Raw genomic sequence first — 20,347 nt, forward strand, 5'->3', positions numbered from 1 at the left:
CTGCATCCTCTCTAAGGCCTTCTTTTCCTTCCTAAAGTGCGGAGCCCAGGATTGGATATAATACTCCAATTGTGGCTGAACCAGTGTTATATAATGGTTAAACATAACTTCCTTGCTTGTACTCTATGCCTCTATTTATAAAGCCCAGGATCCCGTATGCTTTTTTAACCGGTTTCTCAACCTGTCCTGCCACCGTCAAAGATTTGTGCACATATACCCCCAGGTCTCTCTGCTCCTGCACCCCCTTTAGAATTGTACCATTTAGTTTATATTGCCTCTCCTCGTTCTTCCTGCCAAAATGTATCACTTCGCACATCTCTGCGTTAAATTTCATCTGCTATGTGTCCGCCCATTCCACCAGCCTGTCTATGAAGTCTGTTATATCCTTCTCACTGTTTACTACACTTCCAAGTTTTGTGTCATCTGCAAATTTTGAAATTGTGCCCTGTATACCCAAGAGAGTCATTAATATATATCAAAAAAAGCAGTGGTCCTAGTACCGACCCCTGGGGAACACTACTGTATACCTTCCTCCAGTCTGAAAAACAACCGTTCACCCCCACTCTCTGGTTCCTGTCACTTAGCCAATTTTGTATCCATGCTGCCACTGCCCCTTTTATTCCATAGGCTTGAATTTTGCTGACAAGCCTATTATGTGGCACTTTATCAAACGCCTTTTGAAAATCCATATACACAACATCATGCGCATTGCCCTCATCAACCCTCTCTGTTACCTCATCATAAAACTCAATCACGTTAGTTAAAAGCGATTTGCCTTTAACAAATCCGTGCTGACTTTCCTTTATTAATCCACACTTGTCCAAGTGACTATTAATTTTGTCCCGTTACTAAAAGCTTCGCCACCACCGAAGTTGAAGTTTTTCTGTTAAAATAAATAAATGTTCTAAGTCCATTGGATAGATCACAGAGATACATACAGCTGAGAGAGTCCATTTGGCCCATGTCGCTCAGAATCCTATGGTCTTCCCATGTTAACTGCAACTTATTAGTTTATTCTTATATAAGTAATCCTCAATTTTGTTCCTCATGATTGATTCCATTATTTTGACTGTAGCTGACGTAAAACTAAATGGTCTGTAGTTACTTGGGTTGATTTATCACCTTTATTGAAAATAGGCACCACTTTGGCTTGCTTTTAGTGCACTGGCCTCTCTCCTGTGTTCATTGACTCCTTCACAATGCTTATCTAGGACATCCATGCAAGTGCTATCAAACTCATTAGGTTTAGTTGTTGAGCCTCCTACAATGAATGGCATTCTACTGGTGCCGTCTCTGGTGAATACTTCCAGAAAGTAATCATTTATTATGTTAGCTGTTTTTAGTTCATCCTCAATTTCAACCCCATTTGTACCCTTAAGGAGCTCAGTTTTTCTCTGATAACTTTCTTGCTGTTATATAATTGTTACTTTTGACTTCTGCAGCTAAACTTGCTTGCACTTCTTTTTTTTCTCTGTTTGCCTTTTTAACATATTTTTGGGGGTCCTGTATTCTTCCCAGTGGTTTTCCTCACCTTTTTCCTTACAGGAGTATCTTTTCCTTGATTATTTTTCTTGGTATTATCATACTAGGGTCGCAATTTAGGGTCGCAATTCTTTAATCTGTGCCCACTAGTCCTTTGTATGTACTTATCCTGCATGCTGAGTACAATGTCCATAAATTTGTCCTTGATTCAGTTTTTCTTCAGTGCTATCCCCCTCCCCCCCCCCCCACAAAGTTGATTTCTTTAAGCTCTTTCCTCATTGCCTTGAAGTTGGCCCAATTAATGTTGTATTCCTGAATATCGACTTGCAGTATTAGTTTATCTCAGATCATGTCAAATTTATATTATGGTATGCTTGCTGTTGCCTAGGGGTGCACATTCTGGGCAGGAAGTGGACCGCTGGCATGTTAATGCGGCCCGACAGTTAAAATAGCCGTGGTTTCATAAAGCCCAGGCAGTTAGGAAACTAACTGAAACCTGTTGGAAACCCGCTGGTAGTTAAAATCCTCCACTACCCTATCTGGAAGATCATTCCAACTAGTAATAATTTTTTGCAGGAAGAAGTGCTACCTGATGTCCTGAACTTGCCTTTTACCAGCTTGTAGGCCAAGTCCCCTTCTCCTACTGAAATTGTGCTGTGGATTAACTTTTCTATTCTACTTAGTATTTTATATATCTCATTTACTTCCTCTCAAGTTTAAGGAGTCCAAATTTTTATAACCTTTCCTCATAATTCAGTCCTTTGATACTAGGGATCAGCTTGTGGCCCCACTCTGCACTGCTTCCAAGACTTAGATGTTTCCCTTATGGCTGGGTGACCAAAACTGAACGCAGTACTCAAGGTGTAACTTGGCCAGAACTTCAGCATGATGGCCTCAAATTTATATTCTAATGATTTGGCAATAACGTTAAGTACTCTGTTTGTTTTGTTGGCTGCTGCTCTGCAAGGACTGAACATGGTAAACATTGAATCTACTTCACTCCCAGATCTTTTGTTAGCCTCTTCCCTGGATAGTTTAACACCATCAATTGAGTACGTATGGCTCCCATTTTTTCTTCCAGTGTGTAACACCTTGCAATTATATGCACTGAATTTTATTTGCATTAGTTCTGCCCACTTACAAATATTGTCTAGAATCTCCGTAGTTACTTGGCTGCCTCCCCCCCAATTTAATATTATTGGTGAATTTGACTAATTTACATTGCATTTCTGAATCTAGGTAGTTTAAGTAGATTAGAAGCAGCAGAAGCCCCAGACCTGATCCCTGCAGCACTCCACTCATTACACCTCCTCAACTTCCTGGAAGTCCAGGTACACTACCCCTAATATCCACTTGAATCGGATACATCACACATCAACATGACGTGGAAGGAGAACTGGAAAAAGCATTGTGATGAAAATACTTACGGTGACAGCAGAGAAAATGATTTACAGCATGCTACCTGTAGATTCACTCACTTGTATGTATTATTGTTATCTGCACAAAATGGTTAAAACATTTCTACTTTGCAGCTGCTGAGATATCAAGACACATGCATCTTGATAAAATGTAAAAGACACAAAAGGTTCCAAGGTTGTTGCCAAAATACAACAGTATCTGAGTAATTTACTTCAGTGAGATTTGCTGACAAAATTGATTAGAATCGAAGCCAGTAACAATATTTTTTTCATTGTTGTCCTTTGCACAATTTTTGAAAAATGTGACCCTGAGAGAACGCAGGAGCATGTGGATGTGATGGACTGTAAATTAGACTCTGTAATCAAGACAAACTATTTGATAAGTTGTAATAAAGTGGACCAAAAATCTAGCTAAATTCATAAGAACTGACATGCAAAAAAGGGATACGATCTGGAAGTGGATGGGAACTAATTGGAAGTTGTTATGATTTAAATTTAAGCTAAAAGTTTCGATCGGCAAAGTTGACGTACAACCACTTAGGACACTCATATTACATTCCTGTGTGCACTGGTTTTGCACAGGTTTTCATCCATTTGTTTAGTGCACATAGGAATGTAGTTCGAGTGTGTTTAGCAGTTGTACTTGATCTTTGCTGATGGGAAATTCTATCCCATATCTTCCACATTATTTTGTGGTTCAGTTCTAGTAGTTGATTTAACATTTGCTTTCATTTGGATAACACTGAGTCATCAAGCAAACTACAGCCATTTCTACTGAACCATAATTAAAGAATGCAACTGAATAAAACTGATGCAATGTGGTTACATTTAACTCAACAGCTAACTAGTTACTACTCAGTAACAATTTTTAGCTGGCCACGTTAACCATCAGTGCACCATGAAAGGTGTGTGAGCCCCTTGCTAGCAATTTATCAGTTTCACTTTCCTGTATTGTTTTTAGGAAGACTTAGAATGAAGGCCACCAACAAATGTATTACAAAAAGAAAATATAAATGCTATTCCTAATTAACTCTGTGTTTGGAGTCAGTTTCTCAGGAGGATGAAACCCAAACAACTGCAAACTCTGAGTCTGATTTTTAAAAAGTTCAGAAATATGGATTTATTAGACCGCAGTGCTCCTGAGCCCGGGGTGGGAATTAGATGGATATCTGGATTCTAATTATTGTCCATTTAAAGCTGCTGGAAAAGTCAACCTGTGTGGACAGGACTGAGCTCAGCAGTGATGCCCTACCCAGTCAAATAGCATGCTGCCCCTGAAATCTAAATTTTCCAATTGGTGGTAATCAGTTTGAAATAAATCAGTTAATGCCAGCATTAAAATAACAGTGATCAGAAAATCTAGGCCTCACTGTCTAGGCTGAAATATGAAGAACAGCTATTTGGGGATAGCTGTGGAGAGCTACTGGCACTTGTAGAATTGTACCCCTGCGTGCCTTTAAAGAGAGGGGAATAAAAGAGAAAATTGGGGGGGCAAGAAACAAAATTGTTACCACAGTGTTGATATTAGATTATGCAGGCACTGGTTTGGCCAAAAATATTATACCAGTGCCCACGTAACAGTTTACACACAGCACCGAATAAAAGATACAAGTGAACCATGAAACAACACACACTTAATTTAGATAAAATCTTTCTAAGCAAGAATAAAAATGACAATATAGTACTAAAATTCTAATGAGAATATATTTTTGAATGGGGTTTTATTGTAACGCTATCAAATGCCTAGGAAAGCAGATATAACCAGGGCCACTGTTTTATGATGTTTGAAGAAGTGAAATTCTGTTCCCATTACCTGGAATTCTGGAATTTTTCCTGGTTTTTAGGACAATTGCATTCTGTGATTCCATTAGTTTGTAATTAGGTCATTGGTTTACATCGTGACTCAAGGATCAAATTGCACTTTTGTTTGTGATTCCAAGATTTTTACTGGTATTTTGGGATCAAATTCATTGATTTTTCCATGAAAATCATAAATCAGTGGTCTTGATTTCAACTTTAAAAGATGCATGACATGGCTTAGCAGAATCTAAACTCTCACCTATGTACTGTCCATTCAAATACCCATCACAATCACAGTCCTCTGAAGAGACAGGGAAGCAGCAAATAGAAGGAGAAGGAATGATCAAGGTCAGAAAGCAGAAAGGTTTGCTGGAGAAAACCAATCAGTGTTTGACAAAAGCAAATCAATAGCAATTACACAGTACTCCATGTACAAGGGCAAAAATAGGAAAACACTGCAGCGTGAGTAAGTCTCAACTCATATTTCCTGGAGTTGTTCAGCCTTGAACTGATCAATAAATCCTTGAGCAATTTCAGTGTGACTTGTTATGATTTTACACATATAGTAATGATAAATATGGACTAGTGGCTGACTCTGGTTAACCTTTTCATTACCTACTTTTATCAGAAATGTATTCGGTATCACTAGATAGTTGCTAAGTTATCTAGTTGGTATTGGAAGTTTAAATCTTCTTTAATGGTTAATAATACTTGATACAGTTAAAGGAAGTTGGTTTAATTTTGAAAACAATTCTGTTTGAGATTGATCTGTCACAATTCCAAAGTTTATGAAAATTCCCTTATTTAACCATAATTCTGACATCTTTCCAGATTTGGGCAGGAAAACAACAGTCTCTTAATATACAAGGTTGTCTTTGAAAATATCGACAAGACATGGTTGTTCCTTTATGCCACTTAAACAGTAACCAGAGCCATTGCAAATGCTGGTGTGATTGGGCTAGGTCCAGGACTTAGATGGGAGGAGGATGAAAAGAGAGAAGAGCAAGGCAGAAAAACTGAGAGACTGGGGTAGAGAGAAGGGTGAGAAAGACCACATGGAGACAGAGCAGGGGTGGGGGGTGGAAGCAACACAATAAAAGGGACTGCAGCAAAGTAAAAAGTAAAGGCAAAGGAAACAGGAAGGAGAAGAAAATCAAACTCAAGGGATAGAAAAGCAAAATAAATTAAAATATTTAATATATAAAAATATGTTTCTTATATGCAGAGCATTTCTAATGTGTTACCCTTTCCTGTATTTGACATTTGAACCAAAATATCTCAACAGTTTAATGGTTTCCATTCTTGGTGTACTCTCAATTGAGCATCAAAGCAAGCAATATAGGGAAAATGCACAGTCTGATCATGATCTGGGAACATTGATCTATTAATGCCAGTAGTACAGCTTTCAGCAGGATATATAACAGAATGAAAGATCTCAAGCTGATTAAAACAGTCAGCTTTCCCCTTCTGCACTAACCATTTCTCTATCACCATTGCAATATAATGCCTGAAGGAGACTCCACTCTACTGATCTTGATTCAAAAGTCCAGTGTCATCAACAAATCAATGTCCTGTTTTATCAACGGCATGATGTCATTGCTTCTGATAGAATAACGCAGTTAAATAATATCAAAGGCAGCTATTGTGATTTTTATAATAAATATTCTTCAGACAAGCTCAAGAATAAGATCCAAATAGCAACACATCCATAGAAAGAATTTTAAAACTGTTTAGATAAAGTAAAAAATAAATCAGCCTTGACCTGTCAGTAACAATCAGTGATATTATTTCACTGGCTGCTTTCTCAGTAATATACTACGGTTGTGATGCCTTTTTAATGATACATTTGTAGTTTGCAAGCCAGAAATTAAGCATTATTTATATAACCAATGTCCATTTCATATTTTCAAATGAAAGAAAAGTGGAGCAGTGTTTCTATTTGATTCAATATTTAATTCAATATTTAATGCAATTCTGCTGCAACACATTAATTTTAATTTAAAATATTACAGCTCATGCCTTAATTTGTACGCCTTGATCCTTCTATAATCTTCTTGAGCTACTTAGAAACAAATCTACAATATCAATATATGGAGATGTTCAAATATTAATAGTACTGAAGATTTACAATCATTACTGTAGCTGTACAGGCTCTGTATAAATTTGCATGCCATTTAGAAGACATGGAGTACCCACCTTTTTCACAACTTTGGTCATCTGAGGATAGCATTAATAAGGAAAAAGGAAAATATTGATGAATTTGAAATTTGTGTGGCTTATTGGGTTAAATAGGACATGGGTATAAAATCAATGCTTTGCAGAAATTCAAAGGACAATCATCACCAAATTTATAATAAGTGACATTTAGCTGTAACAGGATGAATCCTCAATTGACACTCTTAATCAAAAGGGGGTCAGTCAGCATCTGTAACAAGAAAAGAGAGGTTACTGACATTTTGGGTGTCTACCCTTCATCAGATTCAAGACTCATTCTGATGAAGAATGCATACCCAAAACATCATAACCTGTCGTTTCTCTTTACAGATGCTATGCATTTCTAACAACTTCTTTTTCTATTTCAGATTTCCAGCATTTGCGGTTTTTTCTTTTTATTTCAATTGAAACTCTTTGCTGGATGTGGTACTACAGATGCTGGTCACACTCACCCAAGTCTCTGCTCTTCATGGTTTGAGCCCAGACAATGAGTAACGGCAAGCATCACAACTGATTCCAATCCTGTCCTCATCCAACGTCCATACCTGTGCACTTCCAGCAGGGGGTCTCTGGATAACCTTGGTTGATTTTTTTTTCTACCTCACACGGGATCACTGAGATCAATTGTAGTGCCCTTGCTACCACCTGGCTGAGATCAGCTAACTCAGCACAGACTAGAGATTAAACCTGCAATCTTCTTGGTCCATACAGCTTAGCTACTCACTGTCTTAATTCACTGAGGCACTATGGATTTGACTAATAATTATTTTTGAAAAATCTGTCCTATGCAATGATTTAGTTTCCCTTTTTCTGAACTTTCGAGATACTCTAGACAGCAGCAGCAAGCAACTCAATTATATATATATATATATATTGACAAAAGGCTAGAACCACCCCTCCTAAAATAACTAATTGCTGCTATGAATAAATGGAATACATTCACCTTGAAACTAGATAAATAAGATTAGGTAGATACTATAAAAGTGCCTGTTTACTAAATAAAGGTTATTTGGAACTTGGAACTTTCCATTAATACATTTAAAAACAATTTTAAAATAATGTTTGTTGTATCTTATATACCTTTTATAATGACAACGCTGACAACTTTTGGATTATGAACATGGATAGTTAATGTCACATTAATAGAGAAATGCTTTTCTTAACTTTGTCATCCTTACAGGATACATACATTCACACATTGAGGTAAGCAACCAGGACATGGTCTCAGGAGCAACATCAGTGCTGCTCTGCTCTGTGATTCTTGCAGAAGCCAGACAATAGCTCTTAAATGGAACAACTTATTTCTGTCCAGCACACCAGTTGAGACCCAAGGAGCTCACCCAAATGAGACAGGCGAGTTTAAATCACAAGCATTCCTGGGACTGAAACTCGATTCCTCGGCTGCTTCAACAACTGGGATTGATCCACAGGAAACTGCATTTCCATCCTGTACAAAATTGTTTTTTGTACTGGATTAGGCCTTAGATAGTTAAAGCATAGGCAACGTAAAAGCAAAATAAAACAAAGTTTATTTGTTGCGTCCTTACAAGATGACCTTTTACTACTTTTCTCTTGTTCCAAAGTAGCATGTTTTCGCCTGTAGGCAAGTCGTCTGAAAATAAAAGAGAGAATGTAATAGTTAAAGGAGAAGGTATTTCATCAACGTCGTCAAATTATCCCAAAGAAACAGATATCTACAAGTACTGGGGTTTCTCGGTGCTCACATATTATAAGCTGTACATCTACTGCTCAGAGATTGTTTGCGTGGAAAGTACTGTTTTGGGTACTTCAATGGCTTAGTTTGGAAATGCACCACCCAGTGTGGACTTAAGTCATATAGCCCAGGAAGATATAAGATTTGATACCTGGTCAATGTTAAATTGACTAATGTCAGCTGGTGCATTTGATTTCAGTGTCCCTCACTAGGGAGGGGAAAAATATCTTGATCACTATAAACAACCTACTGCACATGCATGGATGTGAGTAAGAACAGGATTGGGCTTTGTTGCCCCCATTGTTGAAAAATATGCTGGCACTCAAACTCTAGACTCACATGTGAAGAATATCACTAGGCTAAGGTACCAGAGGGCAACCAGCAGCTCTGTACTCATACCCCAACGTAAATCAGTATACGTTCATTTTCTGCAGTGACCTCTTGAATGATCATTCAACTTCTGTATTCTGGATGTGGGCAGTCATTGCATCACTGCAGGGGAATTTTCCACACAGCATGTTTCCTCACAGGAATACTCCAAACAGTATTTTATGACAGAAAATATGGGAACAAAGGAGCACTAAAGGGTATCATTAATTGTGCATAGCATACAAAGCATATAGGATTGTGTAGTATTTCCAATTAATTAATATATAATGTAATCTTACAAATGAAGCCTGACTGAAATAGCTAACATCTAAGATTTTCAACTGTCCCACAGGAATCAATTTTTAATTACAAATTTTAATATGTCAACATTTTGCAGGTGACAGTCTTTCCTGATTATTATTAACTGGATGAAGTAGACTGAAGATACCTGGAGCACGTTCAACTTTAATTCCACTGCAGTATTAGTTAGCAGAAGGAACAATTGAGGTGAGTTGGATAATATTATGTTATATTGTTAGAGAAGTAGAACTTCTGTAATCTGAGAACAAGCCCAATTTAGGCAGATAAGATCAAGAGGTAATTAGCCTTCAGACTCAAACTTGCCTTGTAGCTGGATATCCATTCCTTAACCAATTAATTTGATAGGTAAACAGGACAGTGTTAATGGTGGTTTATACCCCATCCTTAACCTATAAGCCACTGAGAACAAATATGTACAGATACCTACTTTTCTTGAAATCGTTTTGATGGGATAAGGCCTGCCCGGAGGTTTGCATCTCCCACGCGCTTTGCTTGCCACCACACAGAATCATCCTGGCTCACAACCTGAAGTATGTCCCCTTTCCTGAAAGGTAATCCTGCTTCCTTACAGGGAATTGCTTTATCCTCACTTGGGTCATAGTCAAACAAGGCTCGCACGTGTGCCTATGAAAAAAAAGTAATTCACTTAGAACCAGTTCATAGTTTAATAATGCTGGTGTGGTGTTCCCAGGTAACGTATTCTCCAAATCTATTATTCTTTAAGTGAAAAATATTTGCCTGACTTTATTTTTTTACTCATTTTTAACTTGTCCCCTGGTATTCAAGTGTTCACCACAGTGAACAAAATTCCTTCATAATCTTGAAAACTTCCATTAAGACACCTCAGTGACTTTACTTTACTTAGAAAAGAAGCCCAACTTCCTTAATTATTACTTAACTTTCTGATACCTGAACTGATCCTCATTGCTCACCTCTGTACCCTGCCAAGAGTAATATCCTTCCTATGATTAGGTGACCAGAACTACGCACAATACTCCAGATGGATCTAACACCTTATACAACAATATAGCCTATTTTGATTTGTATTCCACAAATGCAACCCAGTATATTATTTCCTTTTTATCCCTGTAGTTAAGCACTCTGTTGACAGTTTTGCATGTTTATCCAATATGATCTCTTGATCACTCTCCGGGTCTGCATGACACACCATTGTTCCATTTAACACCTGCTACCTTTTTTGGTTCATTGCCCCATACTGCTAATTTTAGTTATCCACATTAAATTATATCTACCACCTACTGGCCCAGTTACCTAAAAGATTTTAAATAGTAAGGCCTCCAACATCAAATCCTGGGGTGTCTCATTCATAATCTCTTTCCAGCTTGAAAAGTTCCCATTTTTGGCTATCCTGTTTCCTAATTTTACACCAATTATTTAACCAGCACCATACTTTACCTCCTATTCCGTGACTCCTTACCTTAGCCCTTAATCGTCGACGTGGAACCTTGTGAAAAGCTTTCTGAAAATCCAAGTATAAAATATCAACTTATAATGCTGCTCTACTTGAATCTTCTTGCATCTCTGTTCACAATCAAGATAATTATCTTACTACTTAATGTTATTTGACTATAAAATCTGTTAGCATCAGTTTTATCTTGATGTGTAGCCTCTTACAGAGAGTTCTGCTTCACATGCCTCCAGCTACCTCTTTTCACCGCATTGCAGGTTCTGTAACTCATCTGCTGATCCCCAACAAAGCTTAAGCTCAGTCTTCTGGGTTCACTGAATGTAGAATTCAGCTCCACAATTAACGATGTTAGGTATGATCAACAACTCAAATCAATTCAGATCAGCTTCTGCTTTCTGACTTCTTGCACTCACTCGGCCTCTTTTGTCACTGTCTGCTTTTTGTTGACTAAATTTGGCCCCTTCCATGGTACATTCAGAAGATGAGAGGTCAGAAGCCTCCAACATGGTAGAGCACGACTTGAGCATGGTTTACACTGCAACGCCAGCTAGGTCATTCGCAGCCACGGCAATTATACAAAGCACTCAGGCTATAGCATAAAATTTCAACTTTGGGGCTAGGTAACCCCTTCCTAGTTGGACAGAAATAAAGTGGTAGCAAGGATCAGAACAAACACAGTGAAAGGTTTGTGGAAAACTATCAAACCTTTAGATGTATAAAATCTACAGTAGCAGTTAACGTATCAAATTTGCAGCAGTAAATCTGACTGGTTTCATACAATGTTAGTTTTAAGTTAATAAGAGCCCTGGTTCACTTGGTGACTCATTTGATAAATTCATCTCCTGGTGTGAAACCAAACCATATAGATCAGGATTCCTGGTTTATCTCAGCTAGGTGGCAGTAGGGACATCAAGTTGGTTTCAATGCTCTGGGTTAGAGATGAGAAAAATTAGCTAGGGTGTTGACGACTGCTCACGAGCAGTCAGAAAAGCCAGAAAACCCTGCTGGTAAGTGTGCAGGTGTGGTCATCAGGTAAAGATAAGACTGGGCTTGGCTGTGATTTCCCCATAATAAAATGGCCAGCTAATACTCACCATGTAGGCTTGTGCATGAAGAATGAATACTTGGGTGATATACTGGAGAGTATCCAATGCCTGTTAAGCCTTACCTCAGCATTAGCCAACATTTTTAGGAGCAGAAAGGAGAAAATGAATATAAGACAGCACCTCCCAGACCTGTGACCATCACCATTTAGAAGGACAAGGGCAGCAGGTGCATGGGAACACCATCACCTCCAAGTTCCCCTCCAAGTCACACACCATCCAGACTTGGACATATATCCCCGTTCCTTCATCGTCGCTGGGCCAAACTCCTGGAACTCCCTACCTAACAGCATTTTGGGAGTACCTTCACCACATGGACTGTAGAAGAAGGCTCACCACCACCTTCTTAAGAGCAACTAGGGATGGGCAATAAATGCTTGCCTTGCCAGCGACGCCCACATCCCAAGAATTAATTTTTAAAAAGACATAATCCTGGCAACAAGGTTTTAAAGTAAAATTAACAGTTATTAATATGATATTATATTAATAAATTATATTAATAATAAATTCCTCCTGCGTTCCTGTGGAATGTTGGATAGCAGATGGTCCCGTGTGACTGAAAATGATGGAAGTAAAATAACTTATGAATGCTTCATGGGTCTTGAACAAATTTGTTCTATACATGATAAGCTTCTATTGCTTCAAAGTAGTTAGACCAGATAGCATTTAGACTATCACATCTACTTGTGCTTGATGTGCAGCAAATGAACATATAATAGGCAATTAAAATTTTAATGCTGGAGTTCACTGATCAATGAGATGTAAACAGTTATAAGAGGCATCTTCAGCAGGAAGCCAGAGCGAATGACAGCTGAAGAGGCAGGAAGACAGCAGTTGGTGTTTCTTTTTCTAAAGGTGCATTTGGCAGCTTTAATAGTAGAATTTCATATCGTATGAGCAGAGATAAAGTTGGCTTAGGGTGCTCTCAACTGATCAAGAAACCAGGTGTGATATGCAGAAATCTTGCAGAACAGTAGGCGGTGGAATCAAGATACAGAACCAGATCTGATGGAAAGGGATGAATGAGGTATCAACCTTCCATGCCAGTTGGAATACTTCACTGGCACAGGTGGAAGGATCATAAGAGTAGGTTTAGATGAGTAAAATCAGCAGTCAGACCAAGTTTGTAACTAGAGGAAGGAGTGGGCATCTGAGTTTGATAAGTATCTTAGTAACATTTTCTTAAAGACATCAATCATTTTAAGAACATAAGATTTTTTTAGGAAGAGGAAATACCCATTAGGCCCAACAAGCCATTCCCCTTTTGATCATTTAAACCCCACTTACTCTCCTCCTCACCATACCCCTGAATCCCTTCTCCAATAATGTATCTAATTGCCTCATGAACTTATTCATACCATCCACTTCTTTGGCCTTTTCTGGTAACTTATTCCATGTTTATTGTCCTTTTAATGAAAGCTGTTCCTAATTTTTAACTTGTGTCCCTTGGTATTTGAATCTTTCCCCGTAGTGAACAATTTTTCTGGACTAACTTTGGTCAATTCCCCTTCTTGTCTAGAAAATCTCCATCCGGACACCTTTTTACTTGCCCCAGCCCTTTTGCTATTAGTCAAATGGTCAATTATTCACCCATTCAAATCTAATACATATTAGTGTTTATGACAGTTCAACTGCTCAAATAATCCCTTTCAAAAGCTTTGGTTAAGCTATTGATACTGCAGCATTACCTACCAGTATAATTAAAGTCACCATCTGTTATTTCTGCTTGAGCAAGTGCATGATGCACAGCCTCTCCTTACCTTGCTTTCATTAAGCTGATCCTCTTCTTTGACTGCTGGGATTAGCTTTAAGGTTATTGAACCCTGACACTGGGCCTGCATAGATAAAACGTAAAAATGTCATACCAATACTGTATCAGTGGGACATTTTCACTTTCCTTTGTTCATAGCTGGAGGTAGCACTTAGCTTCGGTGAACGTCTTCCTTGGCTAGGGTTAAAATGGGGTTATATTCAAAATTCTAAAGTAAATTTTACAAAGGTTCTCCATTTCTTTTTGATGGTGTCAAATTATGTCCAGGAATGCTTTAAATCAGTAAAGCAGCATACTCCTTGTCAGTAAAGCACTACCTTTATGCCACTAATGCTATTACGTCCTTGTGTGCGATTGTATGTGAAGTTTGCTGATTGGATCTTCTACCCTTATGGTTTGGAAATTAATGATGTGGTGTTATCAATAAACATCTATTGCATCTACATCATATTCCTATCTTTGCTATTTTAAAAAAGATGTTAGCACATTTAAATAGATTAAAGCCTCTGCTAAAATAGTGGAGAAAGGAATTTGATACATATGTGCTAAGCATTCATACAGTTATATCACCCACAGTAATTTTCAAGATTATATGCAAATAATCTTTCATATATATTTATATATTCAATCCTGGCACTTCACTTAGTTTTGAGATGCTTTAATACCAGATTTACATCTTAAGACATGCTGCCTCTGTTTTCTTTTCCTCCTATCTGCTTATTGTGTAATTGCTTTGCTCTGCAGTGCCATCTTCCACCAGAACTTGGGTCAAGGGCTAGCTAGCACTGGTAGAAGCAGTGCTAAAGGTTTCTTCCTCCAGATGCAGACTCTAAGTTGATCAATAGAAGTTATTCATAATCTGCTGAAAGGATTATTGTCTGTCATACCAGAGAGGAAAGTTTAAAATCATTAGGCTTCTTCACTGAGTATCCAGCTGACAACTAAGGAAGTCAATACCTGCGTGACTGCAGGTAAAAGTTGGTCAGATATAAGATCTGCATCTGTTGTTAAATAGCTATCAGATAAGTCAAATTACTTCATAATAATCATATACTCCATGTCATGCAACACTAACTCAGACTTTTCTTGAATATTTTTTCAATAAATAAGACTGTTACAATAAATATATTTAGAATTGCTGCAGAATTTAGATGACCTAACATAAAAGATGTTTTAATGCTTACTAAAAAGAAAAAATAACAAATGCAAAAATAATAATTTCATTAAAGGTTTGTTTACATAAAAGAGAAATTATATACCAGAATCTGACTGATCTCTTCTGGTGTCTTGTGCTCAGCTGGAATTCCATTGACTTCTCTTAGCTCATCTCCAACATGAACTAAACCTGCAGAAACCAATAAAAAAAATGAATGTACATCTTTATAAAGGAATATTTAGTTAAAGGGAGAGATAATCCTGGACACCCCTAATGGCTCAGTTGGTAAAGAAAAATGTAACCGAGCAACACAAGCCAGAACGTTTTAAGTTCAATTCCCAGTGCTGAGTTAGTTGGGAGTGCTACAGCTGGCCTTGGGCTTGTGAGGAGAACATCAGCCAGGGTTCCCATTCCTGATTGCTGGTGCGGTTGTATGTGTGTAGATGTCAGGTGAGGACAGCACTGTCTAGCTCACACATGAAGAATGGCTACTTAGGCATGGTAATAGAGATTGACCTATACCTAAGGAACTGTATGCCTGCAATAGTCAGCACCTTAGAGAGGGTACAAGAAACATGGAGGGACATAAAAAAAATCTGAAATATTGCAGTTTTAATCCAATAATGCTCTCTCAGATGTTCATATATGTCTTTTCAAAATTAATTATTTTGTTATAAGCAGTGTGTTATAACCAAGCACAAATCAAATGCTGTATTGCAAAAGGAAACTACGGTCAATTATTCATAAAAGTATATTTAATGGGGTAGTAGTCTGAGTAGGTGCTGGTGCTGGGAACTTGCTGCTATTTCAGAAAATTGTGGACATGCTGAGCTATCCCATCCACCAGCAATATTTGGGAAATTATCCCAATATAAGTGCAGATTTGTATTAAATAAGTAGAACTCATGCATTCTGGAATATTTTATCAATGTGAAGGAGTTTTCATGAGTCTCCTTCTGTTGCATATTTACAAGTCTCCTTAACCCAGAGAGTAAGAAAGAAATGGAGAAAAAGTGTAAAGCTGTGAAAGAAACAAAGAATCCCGTAGAAAGAGTAAGAATCCAGGAAAAGAAGCGGGAGATCTCGAGATGCTGGGAAAGACAGCAAAAAACAAAGGCGGTGAGAAGCGATTGGAGGGAGTGAGAGTCTGGGGAATAGACAGTAGGAGGCACTCTCTTTACCTACTGGTCCCACCCTGGGCCTGCAAAAGCAACAGTAATCAGAAACTGGCTGGAATTTTCCACTTTGGGAGAATCCCATTCCAGCTTCAGCCTACTCCTGAGGCGGGATGATTTTCCAGGGTCAGGGTACATTAAGCATTGCTAAGGCAGCCCTTTAAATTTAAATAGTCCCCCCGCCCCCCAGACACCATGGCAACCCTGGTCACCAGGAATGCACCAACATTCCTAAGGCCCAGCCTTTCTAGGGTGTAAAGGATGGGAAATACATTGGATGATGTTTCCCTTCATTTGCATGTCATTAGAATACCTCTGGCCTTATAAGAGTGTCCCCTGTCACTTCTACCAGAAACCCATATGAAGCAGGAGTGAGTGGGGAGCTAGCAGAACAGCTGGCAAAGAATCTTCTGCTGCCGCCCCCTGGAGTTACGCCAGGGAACCAGTGCAGTAACAGTGGAGAATGTTGCCCAGTTACTGCAGGACTGAAAACCCCATGCAGCAGTAGCTGAGGAGAGTTCAGTCGTTACAGAGCAGCACTGTCCAACGTGACAAAGTGGTAAATTAGAAATTTAAAAAGGATGGTTTGCCAAGAAGAACAGCATCCGCCATTACAGTGTGAAGGACACTTACCACTGCGGTCAGCAGCACCGCCACGCATGATCCGCGCCACAACAACCGCGCCCGTTTGTTCATCCATCCTAATTGTTGCTCCCTGTTGATGTAAAAGAATGAATAGTTGCTGCTGAGTTGTGAGGATTGATGTTTGTTCTGGCATTTCAACTTGCCCACTAATCTGTCACACATATTTCTTTCAATCAATTAATCATGCTGTGGTTTAATCACAACATTGCAAGACTGGTAGAAAGGCTTTTAGTGCTTCAGGGGAAACTCATCTGATTATGAAGGTAAAGAGTGACAGGACTGTATAATGAAATGCCTTCTATTTTATATTTCACCTTAAATCCAGCAATATCATGGAGTGCTTTAAGGATCCGGTGCTGGTACAATATTAAAATCCTTCCAGTCAGTGATGACATTTTCTGCAAATGCGTGACCACAAAAAATGATCAGTTAGATCCGATTTTGAGCCTTTCCTGGGATGTTACCCTTGCTCTTGGCAGAAATCACTTAATCTTTCCCCCAGTCCAATTAAATGCATTGAAAGTCATTTTAAATCTAAAATGAAAGCAGATTGAAATGAAAACATAATTGCATTATGTACTAGATGTTGAAGCTGTTGATTTCATTTTTAATCCATTCTACCATGAATGAGTTATGCAGTTGATCTCTCTTGAGGAATAAAGATTGTTCTGACCACTTCAACATGCTATATATATGGAGGTGAGGACAGTTTAAATTGCAGACCTTTAACCACTGAATTAAATTAAAACTGCCCCAGTTCATTTCACTTTGGATTTTTTAAGGACTGCTTTCTTAAGGACTCTTACTCAGTACACCACCCAGTCCCCAGAACATTCGCTGCTTTCATCTTATGTTTGCACTTCCAGATACATTAAACATTTATATGGTTGTAAATTATTACAGTTGAATTATTAACCATAATTAATTATTCAGTATGATCTTTTTTCCAAATCCTGTGTAGAACAAAAAGAGAACAAACGTGCATGGAACAAAGGAGTAGGATATAGTTAATGAGATGTAAGTCGGGACTATAGCTGGTTTGGGGTTTGCATCAGCACTCCTGAATATTATTTGTTGAGACCCCGAATCCAAAATGACATTAAACTTTCTTCTGTTGTCCGACTTCAATCACATTTTAAAACAATTAAAAACTTGACTGTATTCAGACGTACACACAAACATTCTCAAATGTGATACTTTCTATTAATTAAGTCAAATCAAAATCATTACGATTCCTAATGCAAATCTAAATATCAATTCGGAATACCAGTGGCTCTTTATTTTTCACAAGGCGGACGATCTTCATTGATTCCTCCTCCTCCTCAACTTCCAGGTCATCTGGCATTGGTGGTAGCACAGGATCAAAGGCCTTGCGTGCAACTGTGTCATGGGCTGAGAGCACAGCCTGTGATTGTTAAACACAATTTACTTTCACATTAGATGGTACAGCAGTTCTATATCTTTATGATCATGTTGTACCTGCCCCCACCCCTTCTGCGTTGTGTGCTGTAGGATGCTACTACCTGAATGAGCATTTCTAAAATCTTACTCTATATATATATATATATATATATATATATAAATAAAAGAGAGAGGGAGAGAGTCACTACTATTTCAGAATCACCAACTGTTGACTATGGCTTGATTAAATTACAGTGATTGCATCACAATCAACTATTAATCCTTTGATGTGGATGTTATTGTGCCTCAGTGTCACAGAGCTTGCTGGCGATCAGCACTCACCATGATATTTGCTGTAAATATCCAAAGATGAATTAGAACACTCTCACAATGGTCTCTATTATATGGAAATAATAGATAGACTGGAATAACTCCAAGCCTGTAATCTCATCTCAGGATTTGTTTGATGGGTTATTCATTGCTTGATATCAGTTCTTGGGGGTGGAATTGCTGATATGAGTGTGGAGGCAATGGGAACACTGTGGTGTGTGTGACACAAATGGCTGACCCCACTGAATTTTCCAGGGGATGGCCTCATTAAGCATTCAGAACAAGATCCCATCATGTAATCCGCTAGTGATTACTAGCTGACTGTTTAAGGGGCAAAGTATCTGCTGCAACTATTTAAAGAGAAATGTGTTTAAAGGGAAGAAAGAATAGGTTGCCAACACTTGTTCAGCATTATACAGTGTGGCAATGGAGCAGCAGTGTGACAGAGCACCGAGGTTTCATGATTCAACAGCAGAGGTGCTGCTGGAAGAAGTGCTGCATGGGAAGGTTGCCCTGCTTGGCACACCAGATTGGCTCCAAATGTGAAAAAGTTTGCAGATCAAGAAAATCAGTCAAGGGCAGGCTGCCCACCATTACCGTATACTAAGTAAATGGACAAATCATGCATGCCACAAAATTCCTTCCCACTCACACTACCTTACAGTCCTTTACATGTTTACCAGACATGTCTGTACTGCAGCAGACCACAAATTGTAGCTGTAACTTATACCTAAAACTCTTACAAACATACGGACAAAGACAGACAGGAAAAGCCCTTCTGGTCCATCCATCTTGTTGCATGCCTTGTGTATTACAATATACAGACTTCGCACCCCACCCAAAACCATGTGACACATTCTTGGCACACTGACATCTTAGAACGATTTTTAAATGAAGCCATTTTAACAAAATCTAGCTGCATAATGCGTGTACACGTACTCATACCCACGATAGGCTGCAAAATGAGCACTTGAGTATTTATATACTTCTCACGCTTCCAATATCTCAACAGTGATATAGACACAGGAACAGTGTCCTGTAACATTAAGCCCTTGAGTGCATTCGAAGAAGTCATGCTGGAAATTGCACCGCAAAGAGAAAGTAGGGGAGGGTAAAAACTGAGGACTCCCCTAAGGTTTGGGATAGTAGAATCTTTCTCAGCTTTTTTCTTCTCGACCTACTCCCCCCTTCCCCTGACATACAGTTAAGTACAACACCATGGCAGACAGTATATTGCTAAGTAATTAATAGAGTTTGATGCAGCTAGCATTTTAACATTTTTCTCTTCAATATTTACCTAAAGAACCAGCTTCAGCTCCCAGGGCCATTAGCATCTCATTGTGTTACTCACTCCACCAACTGCAATCACCTGCAAAGGTACACCCACCCTGAGGGATTTGGATAGTCAGTTTGACAAGAGTGCACTAAGTATGAGTGAGGAGGGGCAAGTGGAGGTGACAGGAAAGGAGCAGGAAATCTGCTGGCCGGGGACCCCAGAGATTTGGATTTCCTGAGGCTAGTTTTCAAAAGAAAGTTGCTATTTTGAGTACCATTGTGTTCTGAATTATTTACTATAAGGTGTAGTAATGACTGTGGAGGAGATCACTAGCTGCATCTGTTCAGTCATGCAGAAAGGCTTCTCAATACTGCAGTCCACACAACTCCTCCACCATCTGTAGAGGGACATTCAGTGGCAGAAGCCCTAAGCGCAGTTGGAGCATCTGTCATTCTGCTGCGATTGAGGCCTTAGGTTCCAACCTACAATAGGCTGCCATTGTCTACCTTCAACATTCAGCAGCACTGGATTGAGAGTCTTTATGCAGGGCTTTAGTGCCCTCATTGCTGCCCAGAGGTGTACTCCCATACCTCTCCCAGATCACTGCATGTACTGAGGGAGTGTCCAGTGGTAAGGGCATGGCAGGATGGCATGGATTAGGCTGCTGCTTTTCAGATTGACTGCATATCTGGCCCATCTACGTTCTCTCCCAAAAGACAGAGCATGTGCCAAAAAGTAGATGG

The 20,347-nt window shown here is 38.9% G+C and overlaps 1 protein-coding gene across 1 annotated transcript in view; it reads right to left on the reverse strand.

The window, feature by feature from the left end:
- Window positions 1-20,347, reverse strand: part of LOC137300144 (MAGUK p55 subfamily member 3-like) — a 49,883-nt gene that overhangs the window by 10,989 nt on the left and 18,547 nt on the right. Inside the window, exons 5-12 of the mRNA XM_067969229.1 lie at window positions 17,865-18,002; window positions 16,586-16,667; window positions 14,881-14,966; window positions 13,611-13,685; window positions 9,746-9,942; window positions 8,462-8,526; window positions 6,897-6,917; window positions 4,960-5,001 (exon numbers count right to left, since the gene is read on the reverse strand). Coding sequence (XP_067825330.1) covers window positions 4,960-5,001; window positions 6,897-6,917; window positions 8,462-8,526; window positions 9,746-9,942; window positions 13,611-13,685; window positions 14,881-14,966; window positions 16,586-16,667; window positions 17,865-18,002 — 706 coding nt within the window. The remainder of the gene's footprint in view (window positions 1-4,959; window positions 5,002-6,896; window positions 6,918-8,461; window positions 8,527-9,745; window positions 9,943-13,610; window positions 13,686-14,880; window positions 14,967-16,585; window positions 16,668-17,864; window positions 18,003-20,347) is intronic.

This window comes from Heptranchias perlo, chromosome 30 (genome assembly GCF_035084215.1).
Source record: "Heptranchias perlo isolate sHepPer1 chromosome 30, sHepPer1.hap1, whole genome shotgun sequence".
NCBI classification, from domain to species: Eukaryota; Metazoa; Chordata; class Chondrichthyes; order Hexanchiformes; family Hexanchidae; genus Heptranchias; species Heptranchias perlo.